The following is a 17,399-nucleotide window of genomic DNA, read 5'->3' as shown; positions in this document are numbered from 1 at the left end:
TCACTTATGTGGGATGGTCATGTTTTGGGGCTTTGGCTACAAGCCAAGGAATTGTAAAATATACAGTACAAGAACCAACCAAACCCGGTAAAACCCCTTGCCTAGTACCTCATGACACCATGTTTTTTTCAGTCCTGCAAAAGCTCTAGACTTCTGTTTGGAAAATGTTTTTAAAAACAGTTTTTTATAAAACAAAAATATGTTTCAACCTAAAAGGTAATGTAACTTACTTTTTATATTTTTAAAAATAAATTTTATATATAATTTTATATTTAATCATTCTCAATATTTGTATAATTATTTTTTAAAACAAGTGAAAATAATAAAAATAAATTAAAAAATATTCTCTAAAACACTTTATTTTTATTTTTAAAATCATAAAATTACTTTCCATATCTCAATTATTTTTCTTTTTTTTACTCTGAAAACAAAAAAATTATTTTAAATAAACATTTACCAAACATGACGGGGGGGTCTTTCTACTGTTCCGTGTGGGGATATAAGCCTGATGTTGAAAACCCAACAAACCCTAACCAATCCAAACTGCTGTAATTGGTTGGGTTTGAAATTGTAAACAGTGAGCTATAGTAAGAAGTGAAACATTCTTTAACCTACACCCAGGTTAGGCGACATTTGGGTCTAAAATAAAATAAACCCACTTTAAAATTCAATAGTGCATAAGACTCAAAATGAGCTTTTTTGTCAATCAAACTTACTTACACCCTGGGAGTGAAAAGTGGGTCACATGGAATAGGTTTGGGTTGGTTGAACCCAAGCTCACTCTCTGCCTTTATTTTAGCCTATCGGGTGTGGACAGTTGTCATGGATTTTATCCAATTTTGGGTCCCAGTGGAGATAATCTTGATAATATTGGCTCGGAGAAAACCGCTAGCATCTAGTGTTTCTGCAGAATAGATGAATAAGAAAATAGAGCTAAAAGGATAAGAAAATGGAGGGCAAACATCCAACCTATACATGATTCCCAACAACAATATCCCTGCCTAAAAATATTGAGAGAGTGAGGTGAAACTTTCCAATTATTTAGTAATTTAACATTATGCCAAAACTTCAATCCTTTCAAGTCAAAGTTTAAACCACTCTTGTTCTTGATTCCTCATGTATTAAATCCATCTGGTGATGAGAGTGTAAATACTAGACAGAACACATACTTTATTCAGCAATTTCCATTTCTTATCAATGTTATCTTTTTAATTCAATCATTTTTGCTTGCCCTTTAGGTTATATTTGGTTCCCGAAAAATATTTTTAAAAAAACGATTTTGTTTAATTGTCCTATGGAAAAAAAATCAATTATAATTAAAACTAATTAAAAACTTATGCATTTTCAAATTGTTTAATATTTACATCGATTTCTTTCCTTTTATTTTTCTTCCCTTATTTATTTCCTTGACATTTTCCTTCAAATTTTTCAGGAATCAAACAAAACCTTAATTTATACTTAATTAATATTGCAAATTTAAGAAAATATAAATATTTTATTATATTTGATTGTCTTCTTAAGTATTTTTTTTTTCATTAATTTCCATATCATCTTCCACAAATTTAAATAGAAAAAAAAATGTAATTAGGTTATCATGGCTATGTTTGGTTCTTGAAAAATATCGAGAAAAAAAAATGATTTTCTTATATTTGGTTTCATCATAAAAAATACGAAAGAAAATCAAATCAAATATAATTATAAATTAATTTATACAATTTAAAATTAGTTAATCTTTATATAATGAAAGAAGATAAGTGAAATGGTTTAAAGAAACATATAAAAATAATTTATTTACTTTTAATCTATTTTTTATTTTTCTTTATCTTTTCTTTTCCACCCATTTTCCCTTAGAATATTATGTGTTCTTCAATTATCTTAAAACTTTCAAATTCAATCCTTTTTTTTATTCCTCCCATTTATTGAAACTGATAAGGTGGTAAGGTGGTAAGGTGGTAAGAGGATAAAAAGTGGATTGAACAAATGCTTGATCTCACGATATCCATTTATTATCAATATTATCTTCAATCCAATCATACTTGCTACCTTACCAAACCAATTAAGCCAAACTTACAAAGAAATAGTTCATGGTTAACCCACCCTTTAATTTATACCTTATATTGCACAAAGAAATTATTGCTCCAAGAAAATAATTTATTGGTCGATATCAGCATGAAACCAATATAGAAACCCCAAAAAGCTAATCATCAATGCTCATAAATTTGGGGTGAATTTTGTGTCGAAATCACAACACACTTGCACAAAATACGTACTAATGGTTTCATACATTGGAAAATTAATTACACCCGCATTTGATTTGTTCCCTAATGAAGACTATGAGATAGATCTCACAAATATCACAAAATCTGAAAGAATCTAATGGGCGCATCCGGTCTAATTTCTTCTTCCCATGCGTTTTCCTTGTGCAGATTTCGTTCTAATCACAAATTATTCCGAGCTCTATAAGAAGGACCATTTAGGCCTATACACCTCACAGATTTTTCTTCCTTCTTTGCATCTCTCCGCCATGGACTTCAGCCTGCTTTCTTCCGATCATTTCGGTTTTGTTTGTGATCAGTATGAAAACCCTAGTAGTGACTTTCTTCCCTTGAGCTCATCTACCTTTGATCTTCACCATCTTCACGAAAGTATCTTGGTAAGCCCTCACCTGACGAATCCGCCATTCCAGTGGTACGAAAACAACAGTTTCAGAAGCAGTTTCAATGGCCTGAACCATGTTGACAGCACCCTGGTAAGCCATCAACTGATGGTTGCTGATCACAATCATAATGAGCTTCAATGGCAGCAGAATCTCCACCACTTCAGTACTGCCCTCCAGCGCCCACCCGCAACACTCCCTCAAGGCCAATTTGGAGCAAGTTTTGGCTCTCAGTATGGAGTGATTGTTCGGCGGAGTGTTGTGGAGATGGTCACCTACCAACAAATCCAGTCTCTCCCCCATGTCACTGCTCCTTCCCCTTACTACCAAGCCCAGTCACAAACCCCACCAAAAAACTGTATGCTGATGGAAGTTGAAGATGACGATGATTATGATATTAAACCTAATCTTCTCCAGTTTCCAGCTCTGCCACAAAACAATTCCGTCTGTCTTCCTCAAGTGCTTCAAATTGAAGGCCAAAACCAGATGCCCGAAGACGATGACCCCAATGACAATGATGGTCATAAAAACCAGACGGATAAACATGGGACAAGGAGCCTGAAGCACAAGAAGTATGGACCTTACACTTGTCCCAGATGTAAAATGGAGATCGAGACGTCCCAGAGCTTTGCTTCCCATATGAAGTCTCATTACAGCTCTGAAACTGAAGATGAGAGGAAGAAGAGGATAGAAGCCAAGTATAAGAAGAAGAATCTCCGGGTGGCCTACTCTTATGATGGACAACTTACCCTTGTCCCTGAGGAATGAAGTGTAAAACCATTCTATTAGTAGTGTTGAAAACTAGTGATGTAGCAAAGTGCATGAGGGTGTTTTGGTGATGTGTTCTCCCCTGTCCTTCACTGTTATGGGCTTTTGGGAAATGGAATAAATAATTGCTTTTACATTTTTTCATGTTCCAAAAACATTTTAAAATATGTGTTCATGTTCCATATGGATTGAAAATATTTCTAATATTTTTAAAGCCATTAGAATTTTTAACGGCTCATTTTTGGTATCATACAACTATTCTTCCTATCTTTGATTGTCATGATCTCTTTTCAAAAAATGTGACAATATTAAATAATTAATCTTATATATTAACATTAAATAGAGATTTAAAATACCGTTAAAACTATTATAATTATTAACCCCTTTGATCGACTATTTTTTACCATCATAAACAAGAGTTAGTCCAAAAATAGTAGGATTTATATTTATTTATTTTTCCTTTTAAATCTTTAAAATTTCATTTAGACAGTTAGAATTAGTATCAGTTTAAACCGTTAGAGCCATTATTGGTTTAAACGTTATTAACAAATATAATGAAAATATTTAATATATTGGTTTAGACTATTAGAACAAGTATCGATTTAGACCATTACCGGCAAATATAATGAAAATACTTAATAATAAATGATGAAAAAATTATAATTTTAAGTTAAAAACGTATAATACCATTACCACATAGGCTAGTTATTACTACCATAAGCAAAAAATTAATCCAAAAAAAAATTATTTCCAAAACTTCCATGTTCCTTTACATTCTTAGACCATCATAGATTTATATTTTCTTTTTTCCTTATCAAAACTTTTAAGTTCCTTTACATTCTTTGGACTACTTTTTACTATGTAAGGAAAAAATTAGTCTAAAACTAAAACAAAGAGATCCTCTTCATGGATCCAGCTTCTTTATCAGAAAATTAACCATCTTTTCTAGAGCATCAAAAGCTTATACCTTACCATTCTTGTTATTTCCTTCCTTTTGTTACTCTTTCAACTTGTTGGGATTCTTCCAACCCTTTTTTTTTTTCTTTTCCCTATTATTTTTGGTGATCCAAACAGAACTTGAAAGAAAAACCATCTTGTTGAAGGCAAAATTGTAAAGTACCACTACCATTTTGACCATTATTAACTAACATAATGAAAATATTAACTAAAAAATAAGTTAAAAACTTTCTAATTATATCATTAATACTTATAGTTAAAACTATTTTTGACCGATGGATGTAAGCAAAAATAACTATAAATGGAGAGGTTTAGAGTTTTTTTTTTCCTTTTAGGGCTTTGAAGTTCAGCTACTACTCATAGAGTTAGTTTAGTACTGATTGTAGAAAGTGTATTTAACATTTTTAATACTTGAAAATTTTTATCTTTCAAGTATTAAAAATGCTATAAATGTTTCCTTAAATCATTGTTAAACGCATTCTTAGACTAACTGGATTGTTATTAACAAACATAATGAAAATAATGACTAAAAAATGATGACAAATTTATATATAGTTTTAAGTTAAAACCCTTATGATACTATTATTATTCATAGTTATAAAGCTTTTACCATCACCTGCTATCACCATGGACAACTGCATAGACAAATTGTCTAATTGCTGAAGTTTCCAAACAACAATATCTTTATATAGATTTTAAAGGTAACTTACTAAAAATATAGCATTTGAAATAGCCATGAATTTTATTTTATGGCATAGCTTGGTCATGCATGTTGGAGAAGTAACATACTTCTATTAGGAAAAGAGCTTTTTATACTTGGGAAAGAAATAAAGCTCATCAAGGGATGGGGTAGTTCTGGTTATAATGGTACAAAATTAAGCAAGGTTAGTTGTATTAAAATATTGATTGTCCTAGTGCATATATGTTTATGGTCACAAATATCTCACATGCATAAATCAAGTATTTTTACATTCATGTGGAGGTACAATTCAAGAAAGAGATCATCATGCAAGAAGGCATGGAAAATTCAAGTAAAAACCTAGTTGGGTTATGAATTTTTTAATCATTTTGTATGTAAATTTAATGAGAATTTATTAATGATAATTGTATAAAACCTTACTTAAGTGATAGAGAACTACACCTTAAGCCTCATTTTTTTTTATGGAAAATAACCTTTAAGTTTCTTAAAATAATAAGGGAGTAAATCAAAAGCTTACTATAAAACAATCCATTTAAAACTTGGTTTGAATCCTTAATAGGTGGTTTTATAATTTAAGAAACTTTAAACATCAAAAATTTCCAAATTAAGGGCCGAAAAAAAAAAATACATCTATAACAAATGTGATTGATCACACAATCAACCTAATGGTCTATATTTCGTTGAAAACTGAAACCATGAACGATGATTACTCCCTACTAAGAGGTTGATACGGTGGTCAACATATTGTACATATGGTTAACCTCTTGGCTAACCTAATTATTAGTTTTGCTTTTCAACAATCACCTATAGCACATTTAATGCTTTAATAATTAGTCAAATAATCAACATCATGCTTTGACCTTTTATGAGGAACTTGTGTCAAAAGCATGATGTCTAGAAACATGAGTTACCCACCAAACACCTACATATCATTTATGCTTCATCAAATACCCCAACTTTTTAAAGCCTTTTAGGGTGCTCCAAGCTTGATTTTGTCTTTTCTCATTAATTAAGTCACTTTTCTCGCTTCCTTCAACCATAAGAAAGTTTTTTTTTGTCTTTTTATTCATGGAACTCTTGTGAGTTTGTTAGAAAGTGGGTATATTATATATAATACCTTGAAGCAGCTTGTAAAGGGTCATTAAAACCTAAAGATGCAAAATAATAATAATAATAATAATAATAATTAGAAGAGTCTTAATTTGTAAGACTCTTGATATAGTGGATTAACTTGTAGCTTGTGGGGAATGGGTTTACCCTCTCTTCTTCACCCATCCACCCATCCACCAAAAAGCCCTATTTCTCTAACCGCACCTTCACCTTCTTCCCCTTCCTCTCCTCTACCAAAACACCTAACTAGCTATTTTGTAATAACTTCTCAATTAATATGCATTCTTCCCTGGATGGCTTCCTTATTCTTATCACAAAAGTAATGATATTTTAAGGGTTATCAAAAGCTTACTGATCAGCATGGTGTAGTACCTTACAACATGGCTAGTTATGTGCATATATGGTAATGGTCTCATACAGACCATCAACAAGTGCTTTGAGATAAAGAGTAGAGAAGGTGCATATAGTAATGTCATGTTGTCAAAAGGATTACTATTCTTTTGTCAAGAAATGATTAGGTTTAAACCACCAGCCTACTGATAAAATAAGAATCCCAACTTTTTCAGATTTTCTAGGGTGAATGGTTCCATAAAGGAAAGTAAGGATAGACTAGGGACCTTAGGATTCAGATCCCCAGTGCAAGCAATTCACAACAGGATAAGATATTGTGAACTTTATATATTGAATGAATACCACATCATTCAAAAAAATTTGAGTTACTAATATAATTTTACCGACAACATGGCATTCTAGATCAATCATCAGTGCCCTCTTGTGATAACCCTAAATGAAATGAAACTTATAGAAGTTGCAAATAAGTCCCAGAGATTGTACAGCTTCATTTGTGTGGCAGAATATATTCTTATGGATGGCATTGTTTTTGCTATGTACCCTGGAAATGAAAACAAAAAACAAAAAGGAAAAAAAAACAAAACAAATTGAAGATTGTAAAATGCTATTGGAAAAGGTGAGGCTGCTCTCATTACTGTTCTTATATTTATGAAGAGATTTGATGATTATGTTGATAGTCTCTTTGGAGAAGCGAATAGTTAGCTACAGCAGTGACAAAGAAGGGTTTATAATTATTTGATTTTTCTTGTATTCAAACTGTTTGATCATTTCCCTAAAAATTTACTAAGTTTTCTGCAAGGGAGATACATTGATGTAATATTTTCTAACTCTCCACTAACAAATAGGTGAGAAAGGAGAAATTCCATCAACCTCTTCTAAGATTCTGATCACAAAGCCAAGTACACCAATAAAGTTCTGGACCCTTAAAATGCAAATACAGAGGTATTAACCAATATACAGATTGGGTTTAACACAACAAAACTTCTGTCATTGTGGTATATATATTATGTTAACATCATCAGTTCAAAGCAATAGAGCTTTTACACCGACATATTTTCCTTAAAGGGGGGTTGGTGATAGCAAATACCTCAATCATAATACTCACAAGAAGAGTGATTACTGCCCGAAAACTCACATCATGTTTAGAAGAAGAGCTGCATTCATTTCCTGTTAGATTACAGATCTTCCCCAGAAATAGCGGTATAAAGATGTTTTGCAGTCCATGTTACTTGTACAAGGCTTCGTAAAGGAACCACAATTTCTTCTGCAATCGTCATCAAGAGTACCCTGCACTCTGCAACAGGTATAAAAAGCAATAACATTAGCAGTAGTTTTGCATTTAAGTTTCATTATACTGAGTTGCAGACATATAGTTCATTCTTTGTCTAGAAGCTCAAATAACACATCGGGTTCCACCTAGAAAATGCAAGTGGTTAAAATACATGTGACTATGATCTTGATCCAACTGATTTTTAGCAAAGTTTTGTTCTAAGATTGATAAAATTTTCAAACCTTATATTCAACTGATCATAACCCACCTAATATGAGTTGCATGTGAAAATTTGTAGGAAAAGCAAGTGGTGGTGTTGGAAAGTTTAATACAAGCAGCAAGGTCATAAAGAAAAATCTTTCTTTAGAACTGCAAAAGTGGTTTTACTTGTATTGGATTTTAGGAAGCTACTTATGTCGGTATATGAAAGCCTGCTAAAGCTACAAAAAATAGAAATATGTAAGGTTTTCTAATGTTTGCATTACCTGGTATTTTGCTGAAACTTAACAGAGACGCAGAGGCAAGAATTTTGTGTTCAATCTGCTCACTGTTTTCCAAATTATCTCTCAGCCTAGAGATGAGAGCTGAAAAGGCGGAGAGCTGGAATTCAGCATCTGATAGTGAACTAAGAGCACTGCTCAACCATGCCACAGTGGTCAGGCACACCCTCACCAGTTCAGAGCTATCAGAGCCCAAACACTTGGAAATTGCCTCCAAGAATGACTTCTGTCCATTACCAAGCAGAACTGTTGATAAGTTCCTAAACCACTCTTCCTTGGCCTGTTCTTCAGCATCCTGAATTTCGACATACCAAAACTTCAGTGAACACTTCCATTTCTTAAACAATACCAGTTTTTCACTCAATAAAACTCTTGTCAAGCAGAAAAAGAGTACAGCTCTAGAAAGTTTCCTATATGTGAACACATTTATATTAAATGTTAATATAAATTTCTAGACAATGTTTCAGTTTAATAACTTCCGACAATCAAAATGAAGTGATTCTTTAGAGAAAAAGAAAAGAACAGAAAAGAAAGGCAGTATTATGCTGAAATCTATATTAACATTCAGGAAGACAAATGGGACATTGTGGTCTGCATTCTTTATAGAAACACGTGGTCCTCTTTTTTCAAACCACACAGCTGTTGATTCCATTTGAAGGTTGTAGTGCATTAAAAGATATAATCTTGGTCAGACAACAAAAATTAAGAAAGTAGTTATATTTGTAGAAAGGTTTGCATTTCAATAATACAGAAAAGCATTGGTAGAAGTTAAAACTAGAGGGGAGATAGAGAAAAGGTGATCAAACCTACCAATGAAATGGTTCCATCAACTAATAGACCATTCTCCTCATTATTACAAGAACTCAAATCATGACTGTCCATAGGTCCAGCTGGTTTTAGGATCCATTTCTCTGTGGGCACATCCCCAGAGAAAGAGAAATGCCCCGTCAAGATTAGGAGTGCCCTGCAACACTTTTCTCGGACATTCTCGTCAGTTAAGCTGCCTTCAAGAGCCACTACAATAGCATCAACAGCCTCCTCTCTGTATATGCTGTACTTCCGAGGTTCTACCTGCAACACAAGGCAGTTCCAATAGACAAATCTTTGATCATGCAGCTTTGAGACATTCGCAAAAACAAAAGTAAACCTTCAAGATATTAACAAAACAATGATTAACAGGGAACACAATTTCTAGAAATAGGTTATGGCAGTTTTTGGATGCAGACAGAAACACTTGTTTAATCAAAGCAAGATAATTCTAACAATGAAATCTTAAATAGTCAGGTTAGGTCACTGCCATTTATCTTTCAAGCAGACAACAAGCTTCAATTAAAGCAGTTCTTTCCTGAAAATATGAAGAAATGCAATTAATCACTAGTTGCCCCACAACGGAAACTAGCTGTGAATTATTTTCAACTATTTAAATCCATATATGGTATATGAATGCAATGGTATTAACATTGGGAGCTCCCACCACAAACAGAACATAAAGGTACTGGTGACTGAATTCATAGTTTTTATGAAGTGTTACTAAGCATTTAAGAGATGATCCCAACCTTGAAATTAGAAGAATGGAATGTATTTAATGAGATCTTCAGTGGTTCACCACCAAAATTTGATCAAATGAGCACTTGGAAGCATAAAATAGAAAATCCATGTTGTGATACAGCTCAATTTGTTGAAATAATAGTCAATTATCAGATTGCATTTTTCCCCGATATCTTACCTACTAATTTGTTCAGAGGTTTCAAGTGGTGCTTATGAAGAAAGGGGTCTGATGAAGAATGGCATGGGAGTAAGAAGAAAAGGAAAAATCAGAATATAAGTTTAAGAAAAATCACATTGAACTATCAAATTTTATTTAAGGAGCATACCAGAAGATCTAAGTGTAGAAGGAGAACAGCAACTAAGGGCCGTTGCTCGGGTGAAGAACTTTGAAGATACACAAGCAAAACATGCATAGCACTCATGATCCCTTCATTTTGAAAGCTGCTCAAGAACAATGTCACATCTTTCCACCTGTATTGACAAGTAGAATTATGAGGAATTAAAAGGTGCAGAACAATTAGTCAATACCAATAACCATTGAAAACTACATATTCTTGCCAGTACTGCTGTTCATTTTTCTTAAAGTAAACCTCCTATAGATTACTCATCTAGTACTTAAACACCATCTCCAATATGATATACTCAGGCAAGCACATTCTGTATATTCGTTATATTACTGACATAAATTATCAGACATGATGCACAAAAAAGGAAATTAAAAACAATTTCACCATAAGAAGAGTTTGTTCCACCCTTGACAAGGAAACAAAATGAAGTCCAATGCACTTTTACAATTGTGAAGGCTACCCACTAGTATTTATTGCAATGTCTGTGTTTGAATGTGTGGATGTAGAGAGGGTGGGTGAGAGGAATGAATTACAACTATCAAGTTTAACAGACAGAGCAAAACAGTGCAAGATCAATAACAATGTGTTTACAGATAGAATCTTGAGAAAGCAAAAAAGTTCTGAAAAAACGTCCAACAAAACATAAGTGGCATTCTGCCCGATTTTCCTATATGTGAACACATTCACATGAACAAAAACCCACCAAAGAAGACTTAAAATGACATCAAGCACCATCAGGAATTTTTTTGTCATTGAATATTTTGACTCTAATATCCAACAAGTTAGAATATCCAGAAAGCAAATAAAAGTCAACCACAGCCAATATGATCACCAATCTGACAAGACTAAGGAAAGGATTGTTGCCAGAACTATTGGGTTGTTTCCACAGTATTATAAGTGAATTTCCACAATGAGCTGCATTTGATAGCAATGGAAACAACTAAAAGAGAATATGTGACACTTCTTACCAATATTAAATACTACATACCTGTGCATGCATATAAGTTCAGTCAACAGCAACACTGCATTTGTTCTTGATTTAGCCTGCTTACTGTGAAGTAGCTCAAGAAGACACGGTTTTTTAATATATTTTGCTATCTCATTTTTGCATCTGTAATCTGCTTCAATACAACTGCACATGAGTGCAGCTACACATGTTTTCTCTTCCAAGTTTCCTAATTCAAATCTTCGAGTAAGAAACTGCAGACCTCCAACAGAGATAAGGTGTTTGGCATTTGTTAATTTTTCTTCTTTGCTAGAACCACTAAGAAACTGCTCTAATGCGTAAATAGCTGTCTCATCCTTTGGTTCAACCCCATGTTCCCCAGAGCTCCCCTCTACCTTAGAGGCAAAAGCCAAGAGATGCCTGCAGTTCTCAGATTTCCAGCCATCAATAACACGCTTCAAGACAAAGTTGGTAAGTGGCACACCTAAACCCTCCAATGCTTTTCCTGTTACTGGACAGTTTCTGTTTCCCTGATTAAACCATTCCCTGATGGCATGTCGCTCAAAAGTTTGACCAGTTTCAATGGTCACAGGATCTTCAAACAACCGTCCAGTCAAAGGGCAAATAAAATCCTGGGGAATGCTTGAGAAAAATGATCCTTCATTGAAATATTGACAATTTCCATGTAAATCTGCATCAGGAAATGGAACTATCAACAGTGCATCCAAATGTTCAATATAAAAGGCCCTCATTTTGATCTTGTTCTCATTAACTCACCTTTAGCAGAGGACTCCATATTAGTTTGCTGCACTCCAAACAAGTATAAGAAGAAATTGTCAAAAATGAATAATATTTGCCACAATAAAGAAGACAAGAGAATGGTTAAAGAACTCATTACATTGGGATGAAAAATTGCTTCACTGTTTGATTGTGAAGAAATGTGCAGGTCAAAAACTGATCTTGCTAGAGTCCTGAGAGTTGACTCATTCGCTCTATGTATAGGTGCATGGAACATGTGGGAGCTTCCTGGAGGGACCTGCCTTATATGAGAGTCACAAACTTCATCACTAGGATCTCTTTCCCCTGGAGCACTCACTCCATGCAACCTTGTTGATTCCTCAGCTTCCAGTAAGTGTCCATCTTCCTACAGAAATATCAAAATTCTTGGAAGCATGAATTGTGAAATTTATATTAAAAAAAAGGATCAAGACCAAGATAGAAACAAAACTATGCGATAAGAATTTTATTCACATAATAAGATATTAGATGTGAAGACGGAACTGAAGGTTCTGTTGCAAACAAACCATCACAGAAAACACCCCCTCCCCCACAATGACACAAAAATAAATAAAACAAAAGAAAGGCCCTTTAAAGAAAATTATTCAAGCTCTTTCCATCTAGTAAGGAAAAGTTCAATAAGAGATAGATCCACAGAGGGCTTTTGAAATTTATTTACATTTGACATTATAAATGAAAATATTAATTATAGGTAATGTTTGAGCCAAACATCACAAGTACAAGGCGAGCCTCTAGGGTTAAGGCCTGCCCTGGAGTGAGTTTCATAGGTCAACAAAACAATTTTCTCAGAGGTCCATTATTAACCGAGCCTTGATATGCAAAATGTTTTACTGTCTACTGCTTTACTACATAGGCATTAGGCAAGAAATGTAGGACTAAAAATGGAAACAGAAATAGCCACGCAGCATGAAGAGAATGCAGCTAAATCGACCAGAAGCTAGAACTCAACTTTGCCGAGATGCAAAACAGAATTAATGAAGTCTTTCATTGATGTGGGCATGATAGCATGATAGATGTTCAAATGATTCAAGTAGCACATATCTCAGTATTGCATAAAGCAACTAATTTGGTGACAATAAAGGTCTGTAGAAAATGACATGCTGCAGAAGATAAAAGATTCAGAGAAAACTACTTACAGGATGAGATGCTTCATCGTAAGGATTCTCCATGAGGTGCTCTTTAGCATGTTGGTCAGTATGTTTAACTGATTCAGAGAAGTGTGTCAGTGCTTGTTTATCCTCAACAGCAGAATCATCAGAGCTTCTCATACAATTATAGTCTGCCTCCCCGTACTCTTCCATTTCACCAACTCGGGGTTGGATTGAGTTGCCAAATACAGTATTATACAGTTTTTTACTGACCATTGGCTGAGTTGAGAAAGGACCGAGTGGATTAGCTAGCTCTTGATAGTGGCTCTGTGAACTTCCCTGATCAACTCCCCGAACAGACACCGAAGGGACATGGATAGAAGGGACTGAAGGAGCTTCAACCCCCTCAGTGAGCCAATCCTTATAGTAAATTGCAAATTGATGGGTACCCAAATCCAGAATTTCATTGTAAACTTTTTCAAGAAGTTCAAGTTTCCTTTGTCTGCTAGGTGCATCTGCTAGAGAATCAGCTTCCTGATTGTACCACACCTTCAAATGTGAAAGCTGAGGAAGAAACAGATAATCCCATAACTCTGGCAACAACATGGTCCGAGCCTGGAAGGGGGAATCACAGAACACTTGTAGAATATGCTTTGCCGATGCCTTATCCTTCTTCTGTAGCTTATATATCAGACCAAGGTAGAGATGAGCACAAGCTGACAACTTGCAATTTGGAACCCCAGATGTAAAACCATCCTTCATATCGTCTGAGCTCAAACCCGCAATTACACTGAGCTGCAAAGAAGCTTTTTTCAGGTCTTTTCCACTGGCAGACTCCTCAGCAACAAGTTCTACTGTTTCAATTGCTTGTTCAAGTGTTGTTATGACCTTGCTTGCAGTACTTTCACCTTCTTCCAAATCAATAATATTAAGAGAAGAGAAGCAATTATGATGAAGCAAAGTCCTAAAATCCTGGTCTGTAAGAAAACGTTTGACAATACCGCTTATGATGGAGACCATGGCTTGGACAGCAACTTCATCAAGAGCAGGTTCAGAGACTACCTGTACAGAACTATCATGATTTTGATCCCGATTCTCATCAAATATTTTGTTGTTCTCCATACTTTTACGAGACCTGTTCAAAGAGGTACGAGGTTGTTTCATGTTATTATTGTGATTATTGCTGAAACTCTTTTGTGCAGGCAAATGTTTGATAGAACTAGTGCTACTGCTATTTCTCTTCTCTGACCTCTCTTTATTTCTCTCCTTTTCAACAATTCTATGAGAAAATTTATGGCTCCTCTTTCTGGGGCTGTACACCTTATCTGAATATATATCTTTGTATCTTCCATTCTCTTCCACGCCTACCTCAACTATCTCATTTCCTGGAAAATCTTCAAACACATCATTAGTCTCTCTTTCTTCAAATCTCTTATTCAGTTCCTTCTTTGGTTCTCGATCTAATTTCTCTCTTCTAATAAGGCTATCCTTCTGTTTCGTCCCCTTCACTCTATCAGTAGGTGGTGCTTCACCTTCTGAAGTGTATCGAGACACACTGGACCTTGTCCTTGCAGTCTGAATTTTAACAACTGAACCAGCATCTGCCTTACAATTGATTCGGAAAGGGTAAAGTGGCATACTTACAGCCCTTGATGCAAAGGAAGGTCTAGGTGTCGTCCTCAGTCTCCTTCCTTGAAACCCCTCCTCTGCAAGAAGATCCTCCAATGAAGATGCCATTTTTGGCCAAGATTAGAACCTTCCTCAACACAAAAACAAGATCAGAAAAACTACCAGTAAATCTTTTGCTCAAAACAGTCATTGTGGATCCATTGAAAGGAAAGCAGATGTTAGATGAGACCCAATTGGGGAAACAAAGAAGATAAAAACTAAATTCTCTAAAAACTACTTATTTAAGCATTGCTATGACTAAATCATTTCAAGCTAAATATCTACCATAGAAATTTTATATTGTCAACTTCAAGCTTGTTTTGACAATTCAAAATATCACTCAAAATCCTGATTCAAAATGTGGTCGAGCAGTTCATTGCTAAGTATCTATTCTTCTGATTCAAACTAACTGTTAGAAAGACTTAGAACCAGGAAATGTAAAGCTAAAATTCACTGCATATATGCCACATTTCCCAACCATTTTGAGCTTTTCTTTGCAATCAAACACATAATGGGCAACAAATTCTACTAAACATCCAATTATTTGAAACTTGAATAAATATGTCTCAACGTTTTATTCAAATACCTAGTCTTTCTATCAAAGTTTCTCCACCCGTGAATCATGAAGACAATTAGAATCAAGAAACAGAAAAAGCAACTACAAGGTTGAAACCTCAAAATGCTACAATCCAGAAGATGAAGACATCCGACTTAATAGTTGATTATATCTATGCTTGTTATTGATCCTTCACGCATTTTACAACAGAACAAAATTGAAATCAAATTCACAAAAACAATGGGTTAGGAACCATAAAGAAAGAGTTCAGTGAAAAAAATGTCATTTACTCGAACCTTTGAACTCCTTGTCACAGACCCAATTCAGAATTCAGCCAACTTCTTCATAAAATCCAATGAACTATAAAAAACCCTGCTTGTATCTCTCAGACCCCATCAAATTCCCAGTGCTGAAACCCCCAACCCAGCTGAGAACCAGAAAAAAATTCCCCAATTTCAGCTTGCTTTAAATCAAAAACCTCTGAATTCTTCAAGTGATTAGAGGATAATCTTGGGAGCCAGCAAAACTCCCCACTTTTCGGCTCCCTGTGCTTCGAGAAAAACTTCGAATTCTTCAAGTGATCGAAGAAGAATATTGGGAGGAGAACAATAGAGAAGATGCTGAATGGGGAAAATTCCATTGTGGAAGTCCCTATAAAGGACTGCAAGAAAAGAGAAAAAAACAAAGAGAAAGAGAGAGATGCGGAGGAAGAATACGATGGGGAACAACAAGGCAAAGAGGGAGAGTGAATAGTGACAAAACGGTGAAGACAAAGGAATGAAGGCGAACATAGTGAAATGGTGCTTCGCTTGACCCTTTCAAAGCTTCAACTGATTCCAACTGCCGCCTTCAATAGTTAGTTGCCTCCCTCCTCTCTCCATTTGGCGTTTTGCAGGTAGCCTTTGTTTGATCCTTGGGCTGGATCTTACCATAAAATAAAAGAATGCAGACGAGCCTGATTTGGATCGTTGATACATCATACATTTGATTTGTATTAAGTTAACAATTTTATTTCATTTTAATACTAAATCAAACACATCATATGTTTCAAAGATATTATCGGTTATAATTAATTTATAACCGGTTGAAATGAATTTAATTGAGTGTTTGAGAACCATGATATGCATGGTATGGTAGGCTTGAAATCCTGGACTCCAAAAATCTTAACTTACTTGATATAATTAAGAAATTAAATTCTAAAAAACAAAATAAGATTAAGTTTATTGAATCTAAACATTGAAGTGTGCTTAAAACAACGATATTATAACTTTTAAAATTATAGGGTTGAAAAAGAACTTAGCTTGTAATAAGGAATAAACATAATCAGGTACTAAATTATTGAATGAATTAATAAATTTAGGTAAGTCTTACAGTGACGAGAGGTCTAAGATTTATTAATGAGTCTACCACTCATAGTGGTAGAAATACAGACTTTGTTGAAGTTAAAAAGGTCATTTCTATCGTCCAAAATCTATAAGGCATATGAACACATACTCATTTTGTCATAGAAAATGTCACACTAGTGATAAGTGTCACGATAGAAAGTTTAAGGAATTTTGTAAATAAATTAACAAGCTTGTGCTTTGGTCTAGAGCAATAAAAGATAAAATCTTATATAATGGGGGAAAAAACAATAATCAATGAATTTTTAAAACTCATATTCAAGTTAGCTTAAGATAAATTTTCAAGTTTTGCATCTTGGTACTTCCACTTTCAAAATCCTCAAATTTATTTTCAAAAGTCTATAAGACCAAATAAATTTGGATTACAAAAAATAACCTACACTATGAAGTAAAATTTTTATGAGTTATAGTTTCACTCCTTTAGATTCTCATAGAATTGTACATCCAAATAAATTTTTATGAATTTCTACTCTAAATAATATATTTTTACTCTAAATAATATATTTTATTACATACCATATGGTTTAGTCTTTCTCTTTCATTCTTTACCTCTTGGACTATGTTGTTTTAGAACTTCTTGCTTTTGCTTTTAAGTTAGGACTTCATTGTTAGTTAATTATAATTGTCTTTATTAATTATGAGTCTTGAATTTAAGGGGAGTGTTATTTTGCCCATAAATTAGATATTTATGATCTTGAGTATAGAATCTCACATTTAGAGGAAAAGCATAATT

The 17,399-nt window shown here is 34.1% G+C and overlaps 1 protein-coding gene across 2 annotated transcripts; it reads right to left on the bottom strand.

Moving 5' to 3' along the window:
- Nucleotides 1–7,442: 7,442 nt before the first annotated feature.
- On the bottom strand, nt 7,443–16,181 carry LOC117915582 (putative E3 ubiquitin-protein ligase LIN). Of its 2 annotated transcripts, XM_034831173.1 has the most exons (9): nt 15,560–16,175; nt 13,088–14,795; nt 12,052–12,297; nt 11,931–11,958; nt 11,196–11,844; nt 10,187–10,331; nt 9,123–9,383; nt 8,298–8,607; nt 7,443–7,836 (listed from the first exon to the last, which is right to left on the bottom strand). In XM_034831173.1, exons 2-9 carry the CDS (start codon nt 14,774–14,776, stop codon nt 7,718–7,720), a joined length of 3,447 nt encoding a protein of 1,148 aa, XP_034687064.1. In that variant the 5' UTR covers nt 14,777–14,795; nt 15,560–16,175; the 3' UTR covers nt 7,443–7,717. The 2 variants fall into 2 exon arrangements, with proteins under 2 accessions (XP_034687064.1, XP_034687065.1); XM_034831174.1 differs by lacking the exons at nt 7,443–7,836; nt 8,298–8,607 and adding an exon at nt 10,039–10,086 and having other exon boundaries at nt 9,302–9,383; nt 15,560–16,181.
- Between the last annotated feature and the right edge of the window lie 1,218 nt (nt 16,182–17,399).

This window comes from Vitis riparia, chromosome 6 (genome assembly GCF_004353265.1).
Source record: "Vitis riparia cultivar Riparia Gloire de Montpellier isolate 1030 chromosome 6, EGFV_Vit.rip_1.0, whole genome shotgun sequence".
Taxonomy (NCBI): Eukaryota; Viridiplantae; Streptophyta; class Magnoliopsida; order Vitales; family Vitaceae; genus Vitis; species Vitis riparia.
This window is presented reverse-complemented; position numbering and strand designations above follow the sequence as displayed.